Genomic DNA, 19,084 nt, shown 5'->3' with positions numbered 1-19,084 from the left:
CCTTCCTTCCTTCCTCCATCCCTCAAAAATTTGTCTGAAATCCCTTTCACTGTGTGGGATCACAAACAGTTTAAAGTGAGTATTTAGCTTATACCCTACACCAGACTGAGCTTTCCAGAAGTCAGAGATCTGTAAAACATCAGCTTCCCTGACTGCTTTGGAATTTTTTTAAAATTTGAAATAGGGCACTGCTATGAAATACTGTCACTACATTATGAAAGAAGTTTCTTTTGGATAATATTTCCTTTTCTCTGTTATTGAAGAACTTTCTTCCACTCTGAACTCTTAAGGGTTAACTGGCATTGTGTGGAGGAAGGGGAAATCAGAGGTCAACTCATGTTCTGGTATCAGTGAACTCACAAGTTACTCCTTAAGCATGTGGTTTCATCCTATATTCTTCCTGGCAGAAATTTCTCACTTTAATCATACACCCACAGCAAGCCAGATCTTTAAATTCAGCAATTCTTTCTCAGGTTTCAGCAAGTCATTGGCAGCCTGAGCTATTTTTGGGATATTTTCTCTACTGCAGATGCAGCTTAGGAAAACACAGGGAGCATGCTAAAGACCTGCAGCTATTTGCCTTGTACAATTTGCTCATTTATCTTTATTTCTCTGTTTTCCTGCACTCATCACTTAAAGGACAATCTTTCTTGCAAACAAAATCACTGGTGCCTGGTTAGAGGGACTGAAGGCTCCCAGACACGGATTGCCTGCCAGCTACAGCATGGTAAGGACATGGACACTTTTGGCTAGCCTTACATTGCAGCTTTTTAAGCTTTGCTGAACGTTTATTTGTGTCCATTGCTTCCAAATCAACATTGCTGGCATGGCAGGCAGTCTCCAGCTCTCGGTCTCCATTTTCATTCCCTAAAATCCTCAGCACTTGTAAGTAACACATTTATACTCACCATCTCTTTGTGTATTTTAGAAATTACTGACACTAATTTGGATCAGTTCCAGGGGTTGGGGATATTTCTTTACATTTTACTACCTTTTGGACATCTGTAATTTCCAATCCTCATTGAAACTGTGGATATTTTATTGCCTGATCTTTCCTATTGAAGTTTATATTGTTAATTTGGTTACTTAGCTCAGAAAATTATTCAAATCTGGGAATGTTTTTATGTACAGTAGATGGAAATGTTATAAAAAAGCCCCACTCCTGCTGATTTACAGTTGTATACATTGCCTTCCTGTCTTGTGTTCTGCCTCTGCTTTAGTACCTTGAGGCTGCCACAGAGCAGTACACTAATATTACAAAGGGATTGGCAACATAAAACCAATGCAGCAGACAGAGCTGTACTAAAAATTACTAGAATTTATCATCCAGTTAATTTATTTGCTCACAGAAATGAAGCAAGTAATCTCTCTACAAGAATGGTGAACATTTATTAAAGTACTTTAGATTTAGTAGATTTAGGATCAGGTTCTGAAGGTGGTATTTTTATTTCTGAAAGTCTCTTAACAATTTTGAGGTTATTTCTATGATATTGTCAATACTGCCTTGAACATAAGGCTGATACCTGAGCCTGGGTCTCTCATCCAGCTGGTGAGTCTGCCTCAGTTTCACTGAAATCACTGATACTAAATTAGCTGAATTATAAATAGTCATTAATCCATTAATCCTCAATTCAGTTTTATACCCAATCCCAAATGTTAGTACTTAGATTGCTTGAAATCTTGAGACTCAACACAGAGACTCCAGAAAGAAAGATGGATGTGTTTTAGTACAAGTCAGCAAAGCACTCATTTCTACTACAATGTGCTCTTCAAACACATGTAAAGCTAGATCGTGCATTTCTCTCTCAAAACAACAGTGTTGCTGTCAGCACAAACAGAAATCAGGTGAAGGAAGTTTTACCAACAGGACAGGTCTGTGCAGAATTGAGTGTTTTGGGAATTCAGTGAGATAAACCCAATACAGGGATTATACCTTTACAGACAACAATTCAAGCGGTGCCTGTTTGGGCTCATTTTAGAAAATCTTGTCCTAAATTGTGTCACTGATAAAAATTATTATTATAAAGACAATGCATGTTGTCACAAGATGTGCAGGAAAAAAATAATCTGAATAAGGAAAAAACAGATGACATACAACTGTTTCTTTTCAAAACAAATTGTTGCATACAGGAGCTCTCTGGAAATTGAAAACTTTATCTTTGTTAGAGGAAGAGTTTGGACTACAGAGATTAGAAGCCTTCCCAACTGAGCATATACTCATATCATGTTAATACACTCATTTTTTTGGTGTGCATTTATACTAAACCAGCCACACACAAGATACTAAAGATTAATTGACTCTATAAATGAACTAATTTATAATTCAGCAGCAGCATTCTATAACTCATACTTGATGATAAAGATCAGAATATAAATAACCACAATATAAAAAGCGCTAATGGATATCAATAATGGCAATAAAGTGGAACCCATGCTGATGTAAAATAAAACTTGTTCTTGAGTCAGAACATGAGTCAAAAATTTGATTATTCCTCAGACTATCATAGAACTGGGTACCTCTAATTTTAGTGACATCCTCAGACACACTAAAGCTGAATAACTTCTGTGCATGAACACAGACATGGTAATCGGCCAGTTATATTCCATTCAGCTTACTTGGTTTCCTTAAGTTTACACTTCACAATTTTAGATTAAAAATCAGTTTAAAAAAGGTTAATTCTACTACTGTAACTGTAACTACCCTGCAATTGGCTAGACTAAAAGCACCTGTAGTTTCAAGGGCTCCATTGACATGCAGTAACTTACTACACTGCAACAACCTGATCAGATAGCAAAGCCCTTCATTAAAATTGAAGGGACAGTTTTATTTTTCCTGGCTGTCATTTTGCATCAGATTAATTCTATTAAACCCATTGAAGGCCTGTGTTAAAAGAGGAATCATCAACAAAAAGTGAATAGTAAAAATTCTTTCAAGGACTGCATCTGAATTTTAATAGTCATACAGAGCAGGGCTCTGCAACAAAAAACTAACAAATTAGTGGTGTGCTGGTGTATGTTGGGAGGCAGCAGCAATTTAGAGGAGGAATAAAACAGAATTGCAGAAATGAGAGAAAATTTAATAGGAAATTAGGGTCTTAATGGAGTCAGGAATAAGCAAAGAAGGGGGCAGCTGAGACCTGCAGGCTGCAGACTGGTGGGTGAGGAGGCAGGAGGCACCTGCTTGATGAGTGCAAGCAGCTGGGCATTGTCTTCTCTACAGCTGTTGGGTCCTGGCAGCACCAGCACTCCCCAGCCCTCTCCCAAATGGCAACAGCAGGATGAAAATGCTCTGCAGCCTGTTTCTCTTGGGTCTTCCCATCTCCATTTCTTCCCACATCATCTCACAGCTGCAGTAGGCCTTGCCCCACTCCTGGATCTCATTTCAACCTAAACCCCAGGCTGATAATAGTTAGAGAAGCACCAGGTAGTAAGGGCTACAGGGCCTGGGCAGCAGGATGGAAGGACAGAGGAATGGAGAGGTAACAGACATTCTGGAGGACTGTGCAAGGAGACAGGCAGACAAAAGTTCCACTGAACACTCCGAGTGTAAAACAGCTGAGAAAAAGACAAAACCATATTAGAGTAAACCACTAAAGATAGAGATATTAGAGACAGTACAGCACTGATGGCGTCCAATAATTATGGGTCAGTCCCTTTTTAAAACTTTATATAGTTTTGGCGACTCCCAATACAGAAAGATCAATGTGTATCATAACCGTGAGGCTATTGGTAAAAATACCATCACAGAAATTAATTATTTAAGACAATGTTGGCCCAAGAATAAACAGATAAAAATCAAACATAGCAATTAGAATTCGGAGAATACAGTGAAACAGTGAGATAGGAGCAAGAAACCTAATTATCAGGTTTTTATGAGGAAGAATGAGCAATTACCAAAAGCAGTATCTGTTTTTGCAAGTAGCTGCAACATCATAATTGCTCCAGGACTGCTTCTAGATCACTGTCATACATGTTAATTTAAGTGAGATACAAATCAGTTTCTGGGTGTGATGAATAGTGCTACAACTTACTTTAGTAATGTTGGTCCTTTTGACATTGCTTCTCTCTCTGTACAAGTATTAAGACAACAAATGCAGTAACATCAGCCTCTTTTAGACACACAGATAAAACTAGCACTCCAAGTTATATAAAATTAATAGAGCAATCTTGGTTCTTGATATTCTGAAGAATCTTGGAAATCTGTTAGGAGAATGCATAGATTAGGGTATTTTGGATGTATTTAAAGTGCAAATAAGAACCAAAAAGTTACTTCCATATTAAGTTTTTCCTCTATTGCTCAAAAAACAAGTTGACTTGGCTATTGTCATTGTTACATGAATTTCCATGATAATGCTTTGTAGGCTGCAAGTTAAATGTAATCCCTGATACCACCTTTTGGTCTTTCTAGATATTGGCTTCAATTAAATATAGTTGCAATAGATTCCTTAGCTGTCTCCATCAAATTGTCAACCCTCTTTAGTCAGTTCTCGTGGATATTTCTATAATCTTGCTGATTTTGACTGACTTTTGTTATAATAGATATAATGATCAAGCTAGCAATCATAAGAAATAGAATCACTAGCAAAGGCACCTAGAAGTTATATTTATATTTGAAAGTCCAAGTCTAGGTCACTAAGGCAAATCACTGACAGATATCAATGATATACACCAGCTTCTAACTCCAACTTATGCAACTGATTATGCAACATCTTTTCCTCTGCCATGTCCTGTTAGTTACTGAAGTCACCAACTTTATCTAAAGCTAGATAAAATATACAAAATCAAAGAATATAATATATTAATGCAGGAATGGTCTACTAAATGTAAATACTACTTTTAACAAGGACAGCAAGTGCAATTAAAATTTGACTCTCATTAACAGTGGCTCACATTTACCCCTAAATATTTTATGTTATGACACCTGTCACTATTAACCTGTCAGTACTCAAAATTTGAAGACAAAAAAATAATTTTTAGGATTGGCAAAGAAAAAACATAAGGTCTCAGTCAGGAAGAAGGAAAGAGATTACTATCCCTAAGTATGAGAAAGCCTTCAGATAAGATATTGATCTAGTCATATTTATGTCTAATAATTTCACCATTTTAGAGTTAGATAGAAACAAACAATATCCCAGACTTGCAGAGCATGCTGACATCACAGGGACCCCAGTTTTAGTTCTTTAATGTAGTTTGTGCTGGTGTTATTAAAAGCCAGAGTAAAACGGGAACTTCAGCCTGGCTCAGCTTTGGTTCACTGCATGGCCTTGGGCATCACATAACCTCTGTCTCCAGTTCTCTATCTGCATAATGCATTTGTCTGTCTAGTGACTTGGCAGAGTCATGGGGCAAATAAATGAGTCACTTCACAGAATTTTTCAATTGAAATATACTGGCTTCTCTTCTGCACTTTTATAATATATTTAATTTATATTATATTTCCTGAATTTTAACATAAACTACCTCTTCCATAAAGGCCACCAAAGTGTTTAAATAAACAGAAATAACTATTTCACACTTCCAAATTAAAATCTCTTGAACTAAATTACTGGAACCACAGCCACATAACACAGCTGGTCACCTCACAGCCCAAAATACCTTTATCTGATGCTTTTTACTGTCCAGAGGAGAGGGAGGAAAGAAGGAAGCCTAATTTTGCACCATACAAAGAAATAAATTGTTACATATTTAGTAAAATCTGCACTGCAAAATACGGTCTGGGCATAATAGATAGAAGAATCTGTCAACCAGTCTCCACTATTACAATGGCAGTGAATACCTGTATTAATTTAAACTGGCTCTGAGTGCAAGAGAGTCATATTCATTTGACTCCACCAGAAGATATAAATCCTCCATTTTGAGATGACTTGCCCAAAGCTAATCAAATTAGTCATACACTTAATTTTAAAAGTAAAAATTATTAAAATTAAAAAGTTAATTTTAAATTTTAATTTCAAAATTAAAAGTTAATTTTTTTTTGCTTATTGTCCATTGAAATGAATCAAATTTTCTCTAGAAGATAACTTCTCTGCTGCAAGTCTAACCCTTTATGTCTTAACGAGAGAAAAAACCCCTCCCATCAAGGCAGCCCCAGAGGGGACTTTTAAGGCATTGACATGCAATACTCAAATGTTCATTTGTTTGCAACAGAAGCCTAACCTAGATGGAAAAACTGAATTACAGATTCATCGGACATTACTTTAAAATGCAAAGATGGACAAAGCAAGAACATTAATTATCAAAAGTTGAAAAGTTCACCACTGACTGCAGTTGATGCTGCAGCCTTACATTCAGTGCAAAGCCCAGACATCCAGTGAACAATTGATGCCTCATTAGATACAAGCAATTGTATCTTTCAGGGTGGTGCTGTTGGATACTCACTAATCCATTGTTGTCTTATTTTTCCTTATGACTTGGTTAATTCTTTGCTTGAATTAGGGTAGAGATCAAAAATGGACCTTAATATAAAGGAGTACTTATAATACTGGGACACACAAGGCATACACTGAAAAAAAAGTTAGACTCCTTCAGCTCTGCTAACCAGGAACATGGATCTCCTGATAGCCCAGCTATCAGAGAATGGTAAATGCCATCCCATTGCTAATTACATCACTATAGAACAGTGATAATAATGTATTGCTCAAATGTATGTTGATATGTTTGCATGTAGACAAATGCATCCACAACTTCCTGGTCTTGGAAGTACCTTGTCCATTCAACAAGTAAAAAAGAATTCAGAACTCCAATCTAATTCATAGCTTGTGTCCTCATGGAACTTGGCAACAGGACAAAGAATAAAAAAACCCAAAACTCTAAAGCTGATCTAACCACTAATAATGACATAATTATTATGACACAACTACAAATTTATCATAGATCTACTCTGACAATGCTATTTTAGGATAACAGGTCAAACGAGGATGCAAAAAACCCAAGGTCTAATTCATTCCCAATGTAAATTGGCAGTATTCCTTTCGACTTCAATGAGAGATTTAGTTGTTCACTCCACTCTAATTTTTAGTCAGCATCTTCCCAATATTTATGATTAAGTTGCACCAGCTTAAAAAGTACTCACTTTTAAATCCAAAGCAAGAATCTCCAGAGAGAGTTGGCGAAAGGCATATTTTTATATAAGGGTCTACATTTAGATTTACTTTTACTGGAGTAATTTTCTCATATAAAGAGAAAATTTATTAAGAAAAAATTAACAAACTTCAGAGGCACAGCAGCAAGAGCCATCTGAAATATCAATGTGGCTCTTTCATGTCCAGATAACTAAAAAGTAACTCAAGGAGGAAAGACTAGAAGAAATCATTGAAATATAGAATAAGGAGAAATAATAAACAAGCAGATACATGTAAATACATGTAATCTGATTGTATAGTTTAAGGAACCATAATAAATCCAAGCATTAAGCCAGAAGGAATTGCTTCTACTTTCTTCTTTTGTGGAAAATGGGAATTTTTGTTTTCACTGTGACATAGCTATTTGAGAGTTTCAAAACAGCAAGTCTTGCTGAGGAATGGACTTTGAGTTGTTCTAAATTAAATACTTGGGTCATGTTAGTGTATAAATTGCAGTAAAACACAGAGAGATACTCCATCCTTCTGCAGCTCAAATGGTGTCAGCAATGAAGCCAGAGGATCAGTACTACCCCACAGCTAACCCAAAAGTATTGACACAGAAAATTCTTGATTCTGGAGAAAACATTTCACCATAGGTTGGACTGTGATGGTAAAGTATATAATTAAATTATATATGGTATTACCAGAGGGAATTTACCACAGCACAGCCCTGAAGTACAAATGAAGAGAGAACTGAGGTAGCCAAGTAGTCCATTATGTCTTCTCAGAAGACAAAACAGTGAATGATTTATGATAAGTCAAATCAGCAAAACCCCTGGTTTTAAAGCTTATCTCTATAAATAATTTTTTAATGTGGTTATTGATCTACTATTGGTTAAAATATGACGTCCCATGATCTGTATCCATTACTAGTAAAGGATAAGTGTCAACAACTTGTGGACAGGTGCTGTTTATTGACTTCCACATATTGCATAAACATCATGGCCATGCATCAATGACTCAGGTCAGGGTGTGTTGCTCAAAACTCTGTACAAAAGTTAAGCAAGCAAAATTCCTGCCCCAGTATTTTATATACTAAAATATAAAAAAGAAATATAAGTTTTACAAAAGCACAGGACTTGAACAGCAGTTTCTGAGCTGCCAGGTTACTTTCAATATTGATTAACTAAATTTTCATCCAGAGTGACTACTGCTTCACATCAAAATGGAAATAAATTAACTGGGCTCCATTGTCTGAATGGCACTGGGAACTTCTGCCACTAGAGTGTGTCAAGGCATTTGTGAGGAATAAACCTCTTCACCTGTTGGATCATTCAATTCAAAATATTACCAAAGCCCTGGACAAAGACAAGTAGCTTGAATGTACCATTTTTCTGATTTTCTGCTTGACTGCTAGAACTTGTCTTAAAGACTATACTACTAAGAAAAGGCTTCACTCATTAGTCTGCTTATGCTGGGCACAGGGATTTTTATATGGATACTGAACACAGGCATCCATAAACAGTCCAGCCAATTTTAGGATCCATTACACTGTGCCTATGTTTTCAGTTCAGTGTCAATGAAACATCCCTTCCAGGCTAAGACTCTTACTTTGATGGCAGTACAATAACCATGATATTTTGTATTGAAAAGTCAGCACAGGCAGTCAACATATGTAAATCTGTCCTTTCCAGCTTCTCTCTCTGCTGGATGCCTGCAGTAGCAGTAAAATTGGGAGGGGAGGAAAGGAGGGGGGAAGGGAGCCCACATACCTATACAAAAACTGCTAAAAATCTGAAAAGATACTGAAAATATGTGCTGACAATAGAGATGCTCAAGCGTATTTAAAAAATCACTTTGAAGAGAAACTATAAAAGCCCCTCTCCTTGATAATAATAATAATAAAAAAAATCAGAACATTTAAAATTAGAAATTCATAGGCATAAAGCATTTCCAGGATCAAACAGAGTATATTGAAATATTACACATTTGGTAATGCTAAAAATCAGGATCTCTCTCCGTATTTTTCTGAATCAAGGCTTGTCCCCTTGTAAAACTGCACTGACAGCACTCCCTTTCTCTCTCTTTTTTGCTCACTTCCGTCTCTTCATATTGCAAATTCTTATTAGCTGTTTTAACCACAGAATTTCTTGGTAAGTTTTTCACTGTCCATTATGTCATCTCCATGCAGAAGATTTTAGCTACTAGACCAACCCCAGTAACTTTTCCTTGAAAGACATTACAAACAAAACAAAAACCAAACAACACCCAAATACTACCTATAAGAGATTGGAATCCTATACCCAATCTGTAGTCATTTACATGCTCAAGTGATGTTGTAAATGGACACACATAGTAATCTTGATTTCATCACCTGTTTTACTTCTCCTAGGAAAGGTCTTATAAGCCTTTCTTGGAGACTGCAGCAGCTTTCTGAGCTTCCAGAGGTTGACACTGTTAGAGTGACAATGATTATTGAGCAAAACAGCTTCTGAAATCCCTAAGCATTCACCCAAGTCAGCCATATAGGATCAACAGGAGAAGAGCCACGGACCAGAAGACCCTGTCTTTGAATTTCCCAGAGCAGCCTGAGAACATGGGAGTCTGATATGGTATCTGGAGTTCTCATCACCTGCTCTGTAACTTTAGATGAAAATTTTGAACATCATATATATTTGAAATGAACTGATGGCTGACAAAAGAACAAGGAACAGGAAAGAAAAGAATAGGAACACAAAGTAGAAGGGAAAGATCTGCAACCAGGTCTCTTTTACTCAGTGTATGCTGAGCTAATGTTACCTCATGCAGGTATCCCACCATCACATTAGAATTAAGAGATCCTGCTTTTCATGAACAGCCTGCTGAAATCACAGATACCTACCCATTGTATTTTTGTCCAAAAAACAGAGTACAGCACAGGCAGAGCATGCAGCAAGGCTCAAGGTCCAGCACTGATACAGTACAGGAAGGAGCTCTACCCTTTAACAGTCACCTGAAAACACACAGATCACCTGAAACCTCCCACAACAATGTCTTGTGAAGATTTCATAAATAGAATCGAGCAAGTGAAGTTTCTTCTGGTTCAATAACAAAACTAAAATGTCAGAAAGAAGGAAGAACAAATCTCAGTTCATATAGAATGCACACAATGCTTTTCTTTTTTTTACAAAATAAAAACCCAGTAACTTCCATTTGGGGTAAATCTGAAATGTAACATCAAATTAAAAACAAAATGCTTTGTGACTTTTTGAAAAACACACATATTTTACTTTTCAATTTATATTAACTTGGAGGTGGAAAATGGTATTTCTGTTTCAAAAGACGAAAATTTCATTTTCAGCATGCTAAGATATTTCCTTTTAAAACTAAGAAAATGTTTGATATTTATTTAAGTTGAAGCTATTTTAGTTCAACCTAATCTCAAGAATGGTCCCAGTCCTTTCAAACCTCTGTTATTCTAAGAATTCAAAAATCCTTCAAAATTTTTGTCCACCTCTATTCATAAATTCAAGTAATATTTTGGCCCTAGATCTAGGGAAAGGAAATACTCGAGAGACTTTCTAAAATACCTTTCCATTTCCCACCACTGTGTCACTAGCTGATATTCCCTCTGTATCCTCATGCAGCAATAGCCCTACCATCATTATGGCAGTCCCGGGTGAAATGTTTTCTAGAATTAAGGCTGTGAAGGCTGGAAAGCGAACTTGCCGCTTTTATAAAGAGGGAAGAACAACCAGCAGAAGGTATTTAAATTATATCCTGAGTCAGAATGAAGTTGATTCATGTCAGGGATTATTTTTATCTCTCCAGTCAACTACAAATGACGCAGCAAAGCCTGCATAGGCGCAGCCATGCAGCACTGATCCGTGCTTGGAAGTAAAGGCAGCCTAGCAGCAGGCGGAGCTGCGCCCTTGCGAGCCCTTGGGCTTCCCCGGCCACGCTGCCGGGCCTTGCTCTGCTCAGACAGGCACCACGGAGCCCCTCGGAGTGCTGGACAGGGCAAACCAGACTTCACCTGCAGATTGCCACGGAAATTCTGGAGACTGTTTGGTTTGGCTCCGGCATTTACCACTCCATTCAGCTCCTGGCATACTGATGAGGGAAAAATTCTTCAGTCACAAACTGCCTCTAAACATCTCTAATCTGTGCTGAGAGCAGGTTATTTGAACTATGGACACTCGGGACTCTTCTCCTTCCCTTTTTTTTTGGTCTGAGTCTGACACAGAAGTGAATATATTCTCCCATGTCTGAGATCTCAGTCCAAAGTGCTTGTCCTTTCCATTGGTTTCCGAAATCCTTGCATAGAACTCCAACCAAGTATTCCTGCAGAATACCATTAGGAAAACAAAGCAAACTCCCACAACTGTGACATTATCTCTGGAAGAGAAATGTCTATTTCCTCAGGATTTTTTTTTCTCTGAAAAAAGCAGCACATCTACTGAGTTTTTAACCTGTAGATATATGTATGCAGTTGCCTGTAAGTACATGATCTAAAACATTAAATCTCTGCATTTAATTTTCATGTATAGGAAAGGAAAATAAGTAAAAAGTTTGATTAAACAAATTCTCATGCAGTGTTTGAAATTAAAACTTCACACCACATTTCCAGTGCTTGCTAGCAAGAACAAATTCATTATAAACTAATATTAAATAACATTTTTCTGTACCACTGGCGAACAAGCAGTGATGTGCAAGGTCATAAATAAGAAATGAAAATGAATTTGAATATTAATAAATGTAATTATGTATCTAGCTGAATTTTAATAATCTAGTGAATGCAACTCCTAAATTACGGAGGGAAAGAAACTAATGGATTCTCCATATCTTTTCTGTTGTGGCTACAAGCAGTGTATTGTACATTTCCTAGAACTGAAAAAGGACAATGTTGAGAACAAGGAAGGAGTTCCATCCAGAGGCCAGCAAGCAGCTTGAACTTTATGATGTGCAGCTTTTTATCCTTTTCCTTCTTTAATTTTTCTAAGTCGAAATACCACATTTTAAGAGACAACCCCCCCCCCATCCTTTGAAACAAGTAAAATTGAGGATTAGTGAGATATATTATAAAAAAAGGTAATTATCAAAATAGTAGCTAAAAGGAATAGTTTAGAGCTACTCACATACTTCAATCTCTATAAAATTTCAATCAGCACTTCTTCATAAGAGCTAAGAAGTGATTGTGCACTATTTAATACAGAGTAGGGATGCAGTGGATATATATGTTTTTGTAATAAATCTGTCTCTGAATTCTTGACATTTTGAATCAGAGCAGCAAAAAGCACTGCATAGGGTAATGCAAAATTAAAAAGAAATTTTAAAATTCTTTACATGTTTTATGCTAAACATACAGTATGTAGATATTACACTCACAAGCATTATTCCTTTCTAGGCATAAATGTTCACGGCAACATTACTTGAAAGGGGAACAGAAACAATACATATAAATAAGGTTCTGTCAATTAAAATCCTAAAATTCATATAAGTCCTATATTTGGTTATCTCATTTTCTGTTATGAGAAGAATCTCGTATCATTCCTATGAGAGAATGACATCTTATAAAGCAGATGAAATTTGCACAGCAGTTTGCAAGAAAGATAACTATTTCTTAATCTCCACACAAATCTCCTCCACAAAGCTAATACTATCAAACCTTCTGGTGAATAAATTACAAGCAATTACACCTAATTTGGGTACAATACTGTCAGAACATTTCAGCAGTAGACAAATGCAATTTGATTTGAAATGCAGTGTGTTATTAGTATTTCAACCACTGCCAATTTACTTGCTATAATTATTGTTTAATAAGATTTAGAACAAGCATGTTTTGCTATCTGCTGCAAGATACCATATCACAAACAGGTGATTCAGATTAAAACCTGTCTTATAATAAGTACAATCTGAAGCCTAGACTTCAATATTTATAAATTATTAATATATCCTCACAACCGTACCTGTTTCTTTTTTAAAACAATCTTGTATGGATTTGCCTTTTTTTCTCAGAGATGGCTGTTCCTCTGATTCTCTAAGTCAGGATTCATCCATTCCAAGTACTAATTCTTTCTACCATTTTTCCTTTCCTCATTTTCCAAAAGGAATCCTAGTGACCACAGTTCTCTGATGTTGAAAGAAGAATTTAATTTACAGCTTTCTACAAACTTTGTGGAGTTAATTCTCCTTTTCCACAGAAAGCTGATGCAACACCCTGTTACACCTAGCAAACTACAAGCGAACATTAGAATAACTTATGTGCAATCTAATGTGTTGGGAATGAACAGAAACCTACCTAATAAGGTATATCATGACAATTTTTTCACACTGATGTTGGATGATGACCAACAGTGGCCATGTGAGGGAGCATATGATTGGAGAAGTCATGATGTGATACTGACTTGCATGATTTATCCAACATTTTGAAAGGAAACTTTCTTCTGATGTCTTAACCTTAAAGTGGCTACAGTAGATAAGGCCATCTGATTTTTATAAATAAAAAGCACATACACTTTCCCTTGTCATCATTTGGAGAACTAGCACAGCATTTCTCTTATTGTGCTCTTGTTTATAATAATGGTTACCTCAAATATTGACAATATATATAATATATAATATATATATAATATATATATATATTATATATAATATATATAATATATTATATATAATATATATTATAATATACATTATAATATTAAAGGATGTTTAAACAAATAACTATCTTTCTGACAGATGTTAAATGTTTTAAAATAGAAACTTTGAAAGCTTTATAAGTAATAGACTTAAAATATATCAGTTTGGAAAAAAGCCAGAACAAACCCACCAAACAAAAATCCCTCAAACAAATCTTGGATTGGATTTATCTTTCAAGGAAAAAAAGTTATATGTAGCATAATTAGCAAGCATGGCTTATCTCCTTAATTATCTCACAACTCCTTGAAATGTAGAATTATGCACTATGTGAATATATGAATACAGGAGTTCATACCCCTCACTTCATACATCACAGAACAAATTTCCTGCATTGTCCTCATGAGGCCCATAAGAACTGAAGGTCTGCATTAAGGCAATAGCTGTAATCAAACCACATTCTTCATCCAGTAATTCACAAGGCTCAAGAAGGAGTCAGTTTCCTTGAAGCACAATCAGCTTCTCTGACACTCGTTCAGATTTTATCTGTTGAATTTAGGTTGAGTATTTCTCACCTCCCTCTGAAGCATCAGCTCAGTGTTATTGTCTGGACATACATCCAAACTCTATCCACACAGATCAAATCAGAAGTTAAATCAGACAGCACCAAGACTTTTCAAATTAAAAGCAATGTAATTCAGTAGTGCATAAATCATATTCTTCCATTGGCAGCTATGCAATTTCTAAAGCTCATCTGGTAATTCTTGTTCCAAAGCAGAAAGACATAATTTTATCTTCATTTAGCAGTTTCTCAAATAATTGTCCACATTTTTCTACAAGCATAGTAGAGTACAAATGGCTTTTTTGGTACTTTGATCAATTTTTCCCTAGTAGTAACAACTAAATAATTGGACTAGGAAAGTGTATGATTATTTAACAGAATTATGATTCAGTTAATATATTTCTAGTGTTTGTGACCATTTTCACAACTGTGCAGCATGTCCTTCACTCTCCACAATTCTGACACCCCCTCCCTCTCTACCTCCTCCCTGCTCTCCCCTTTTTGGTTTTATAGCACTTTTTCTCAAGCTCACAGCCTAGGTCTTTCATGGAGTCCACCTGGTGGCAGACTGCATCTTCAGATTTCTGAGTGAAATAAAATATGAGCAAATCTGATGTGGCTTTTTTCCCGTCCTGATCAGTGTGACTACACAGTCAATGGCAACACAACTGTGTTAAGAGTCTTGGCTGTTGCTACGGAGAAGAGAGCTTGGAAAAATGTGGGAGCAATGTTACTTTAAAATCTGCATGTACACATGCAGATTTTATATCTCCTTACCTCTATATTAGGAAAAGGCACCGTAATAACAATAATATATCTCATATGGCATTATTTCTCTGCTCCTTGGATAACCAGGGAGGGCTATCCAAGGGCTCAGTACTTATATAGAAGATAACTATCTTCTTCACTCCATCAATGTTATTTATATGATGTAAGATTTGGGGACACGAGAATTTTGCATTTCTTTGGTGCTGACAGCACTTAGAACAGTCTTAACTTAGTCTAGTTCTCATCCCTTGGTGCAGATAGTACAAAGAAAAGGATTTTATTTATCCCCCTTCTCCTTCTCTGCAAGTTCTCTATGCTGTTCTCTTGACTTTGTTCTCAGCATCTTTTACTTCCCTCTGCCTGGCAGACAAGGCAACCTTTGGGACCCTGTGCTATTAGTGTCATCACAGGGCAGGGGTTCCATTCATGGAAGAGCTGTTTCCTGCCTGCCTGTGAGCTGTATGCTAATGTGACAGTCTGGCAAGTATTTGAGAATGTCACTTCCAGCAAAATAACTGTCCTGAATGGTATTTGTCATATATCAAACCACATATCTATCAGCAACAACAACAACAAAAAACCAACAAAATTCAACTTCAATACGTATTTCAAATGAGATGCCCACAGGCACGTTAAAACATGAGTACATGTCAGTAGCCATATGTGCTGTAATCCTCCTCTTTATACATAGACCCACCATAATCCTTTCATGCACCATGTATCTAATCTCCATTCTTCTTTGGAAGCAAGATTAATCTCAAACTTTCAGAATTAATTCAAAGGCATTAACTAGCTTTCAAATCTTCATTATTTTGGCAACCAAGTAGTTCAACAATGTGGCAAATGACCATTTGTGGTACCACTTCATCTCAGGTTTTTTAAAGCCCTGCTGCTGAACTACAGCTGGATACTTAATGCAGAGTTTTATCTTTTGGAGGAATGTTACTTTTAAATACTTAATAATTATGAATTCATTTGCCATTTATTTTATAAGTAGGGGATCATAATGAATTCATCTGTTACTCATATGAATGTCAAATGTGTTCCCATGGGAGTTCTATTCTAATTCACTATTAGTTAGTGGACTCATTAAATAAAATGTTATCCATTTTTTACTCTGAACATGTAATGCTTGGTAATTGTTCACCAAAGGGCAAATGCAATATTTTTCTTTGATAACTTTCAGTTCAGATTTAACTAGATAGAGAACTAGTTTTAGAGTAAGAATACCTGTAGAAACAGGAGTAGATTTGATAAGCTGTGAGTCTTCCATTCAAAATGCAATGAATGAGATTATAAGAATATAGTATTTTTAAAAGTAGATGTATTATACTATAAGCATACATGCTTGAACTACATGGATTTAACATAACAAGACAAGCCATATCCAATATATATTGTATAATGATAGTTCAATGAAAGACATATTTCAGTATTTCTCAACAGTTTTCAGGCTGTTCTACTGCAACAGAAGATTTATTGGTGAGAGACTCACAGGTCATGGTAGAATCTGAATGTGATGACATTGGACACCTGGACTTTGACCTGTGAAAACAACCCCAAAGTAGCCAATAGAAAAACAGAGAATCCAAATTCTTAAGTGACCTTTTTTTAAAAAGAGCCAAACACATAGGATTTGTTAATAAATTATTTTCAAATTTCTTCTATATCCCTGATCTAAACTGAGCATTAGCTGGAAGGACCTACCCCATGAATGGATAACCTTGAAATATTTCAGTGCATTAGATCTGACATAATGTGCTAGGATTCTACACAACTGTGTCACAGGGATACTTCTTGAAATGCTGTTTAGAAATGCTAATCAAAACAAATGAATTATTATTGAGATGAAGTTTAAAGGAAGATGGTAATAAACCCAGAATTTATATCAAAATACTTACAGATTTACTCTAAAATACACAAGGAGAGGTGTTCTTTTTATTTTCATTTGAAGTCACAAGGATATGCTTTTAGTATTAAGAATGGAAATAATAATTTCCTCAAATCATATGAATGGTATTTAAATAAAAAAAATATGTTATTATTGTGCAATCTCTGGCAGTCAGTAGATTATTAGAATATTAACCATGAAGAAGAAACCACTGAGGAAAAAAACATGCAAACATGCAAATCAAAGCTCAGATACAAGTCTTTATGATCACAGATATTTTCAGATGTTAAAAACTGGAACTTCACCTTTTATAATGGTTAGCAGGAAACATAATAACCAACAGTGCTTCCTGAATGCTATGACTTCTTTCATAGTTGAAGAAATAGTACTTATTTTAATCTTCTAAAATATGTTTTACTTTATTTAAATAATGATCACATTAAAAACAAAAGGTCCACTTTTACTTGCTGTAATGGCATATGGAGTTATATGGACAACGTGAAAAAAGCGTATTACAATTAGTGAATGAAAGGAAGAGTGCACAAGAGAGGTAAGACTCTTTAAATTTGCATGTTTATTCACCACTTTTTATTCACAATTAATGTAATGTGTTTATTTTATACATACACAACTATGACAGAAATTGTCATCACCAGCAGGCAGCCCAAAGGGCCTTCCCTAAAGTGAGAATACAAATGTGGGACATAACAAAAATGGAAAGACATAAAGTTTTGTGGGGGTGGATAATGATTTATAAAAATATCACTTTCCTTGAAAGGAAAGGACAGTTCAGGAGATCTAGAAACTGAAAAATTATTCATACAAGGGGACCTACCAGTTTAAAAGGCCTGGGTTTGAACTCATCATTCTGTAACAGTGAAATTCTATTCACCACAATGGAGTAATTTGATTTATATGCATCTGAAAGGACAACTGACTTTTGCAATAGAAAGAAATGAGAAAATATGTTGGGGAAAATGAATTCTACAGAAAGGAAGCATAAAACTAATGAAAATGTAATATTAATAAGTGAGGCCCCAAATTCTAGCAGTTTCAACAGATCAAATTTTATTCAGAAACTTGCAGGAGCTGGGGTTCAGGATTGCTAGTCCCCTCTAAAGCCACAAAGATAAGAGAGTTAGGATTTGGTGCACATGAGTTGTTTGGCTTTTCCTACCTACATGAAAGAAAAGGAGAATTTCCAGGACCGAATATGTGAAAGCAGACAGGGGTAAGGGTGAGGCTGAGCATCAACCACACTGGGGCTGCCCTGATGAAGTATCAGTGAGGAAAGGGAACAACAGCAATGACAAGGGCTTTTCTGGAGCCTTGCTGGCTTTTTGCCACAGAGGGTTACAGCTGCTCTTAAACAAAATTCAATTTATATCATCTCTTTTAAGACAATGTATTGAGTGGTTTTAGCAGTTCATAGTGCTGAAGGACCAGCACCTTTATGGCAGAACACTGGCTTTTGTCAGCTTTTACTTTGCAAAGAATAAGAGAGAAGTGCAAAAAAGTGACATAAGTGGTGATTTCATCAAACCAGTCACAGACAGGAGGATCAACACATCATTCAGGGTGACATGTACAGATCAGAAGCACCTGAAGATATAAGGGTAAGTAATCTAGGCATTGAGTATAAGGAATGCTGATAGTTCTCGGGAGAAAGCAAAAGCAATACAGTTGATAAATAGCAATGTATTACAATACCAAATATGGAAAAATACTTGAGTGCCCTGCTTGCATATTTTTAGAAGCTGCAACAGTCTACTAATGAACACTTTCGAAACAATAGCAAAAATATTACATTAGGAGAAACTAAACCCATCCAATATCAAGTGACTAAATGTTTCCACCTGGAACAGTGGAAGTAGTCCTTGGCGAATCTTAAAATTCACAGATTATTTTATAGAACTGACAATGGTAAAGGGCAGCAGAAGGATTCGCTGAGCTTTCACTGCTCACAAAGGTCAAAGAAAAAAGTTATTCAGTCTCTGGAGAAAAGAACAATATATCTCATTTCTCTGAAATAACTGAGAGATGCTATCTGAACAGTGTAAAATACCGGAGTGAGGGAGCATGACCCTGAGCTAAGAACTGGACATTAGAGGAATGGAGGTGGAATTCCTTAACACCAAAACCTAGATAACATGTGCAAAAAGATAGCAAAAGCAGCAGCCAGAA

The 19,084-nt window shown here is 36.0% G+C and overlaps 1 protein-coding gene across 1 annotated transcript in view; it reads left to right on the top strand.

Annotated features, from left to right (window-relative positions):
• The first annotated feature begins 509 nt into the window (after positions 1–509).
• AMMECR1 (AMMECR nuclear protein 1) overlaps positions 510–19,084 on the top strand; it is a 95,070-nt gene continuing 76,495 nt past the window's right edge. Inside the window, exon 1 of the mRNA XM_079318611.1 lies at positions 510–727. Within this exon, the coding sequence (XP_079174737.1) occupies positions 556–727 (172 nt within the window). The 5' untranslated portion in view covers positions 510–555. The remainder of the gene's footprint in view (positions 728–19,084) is intronic.

Source organism: Erithacus rubecula (assembly GCF_903797595.1).
Source record: "Erithacus rubecula genome assembly, chromosome: 15".
Classification (NCBI taxonomy): Eukaryota; Metazoa; Chordata; class Aves; order Passeriformes; family Muscicapidae; genus Erithacus; species Erithacus rubecula.
This window is presented reverse-complemented; position numbering and strand designations above follow the sequence as displayed.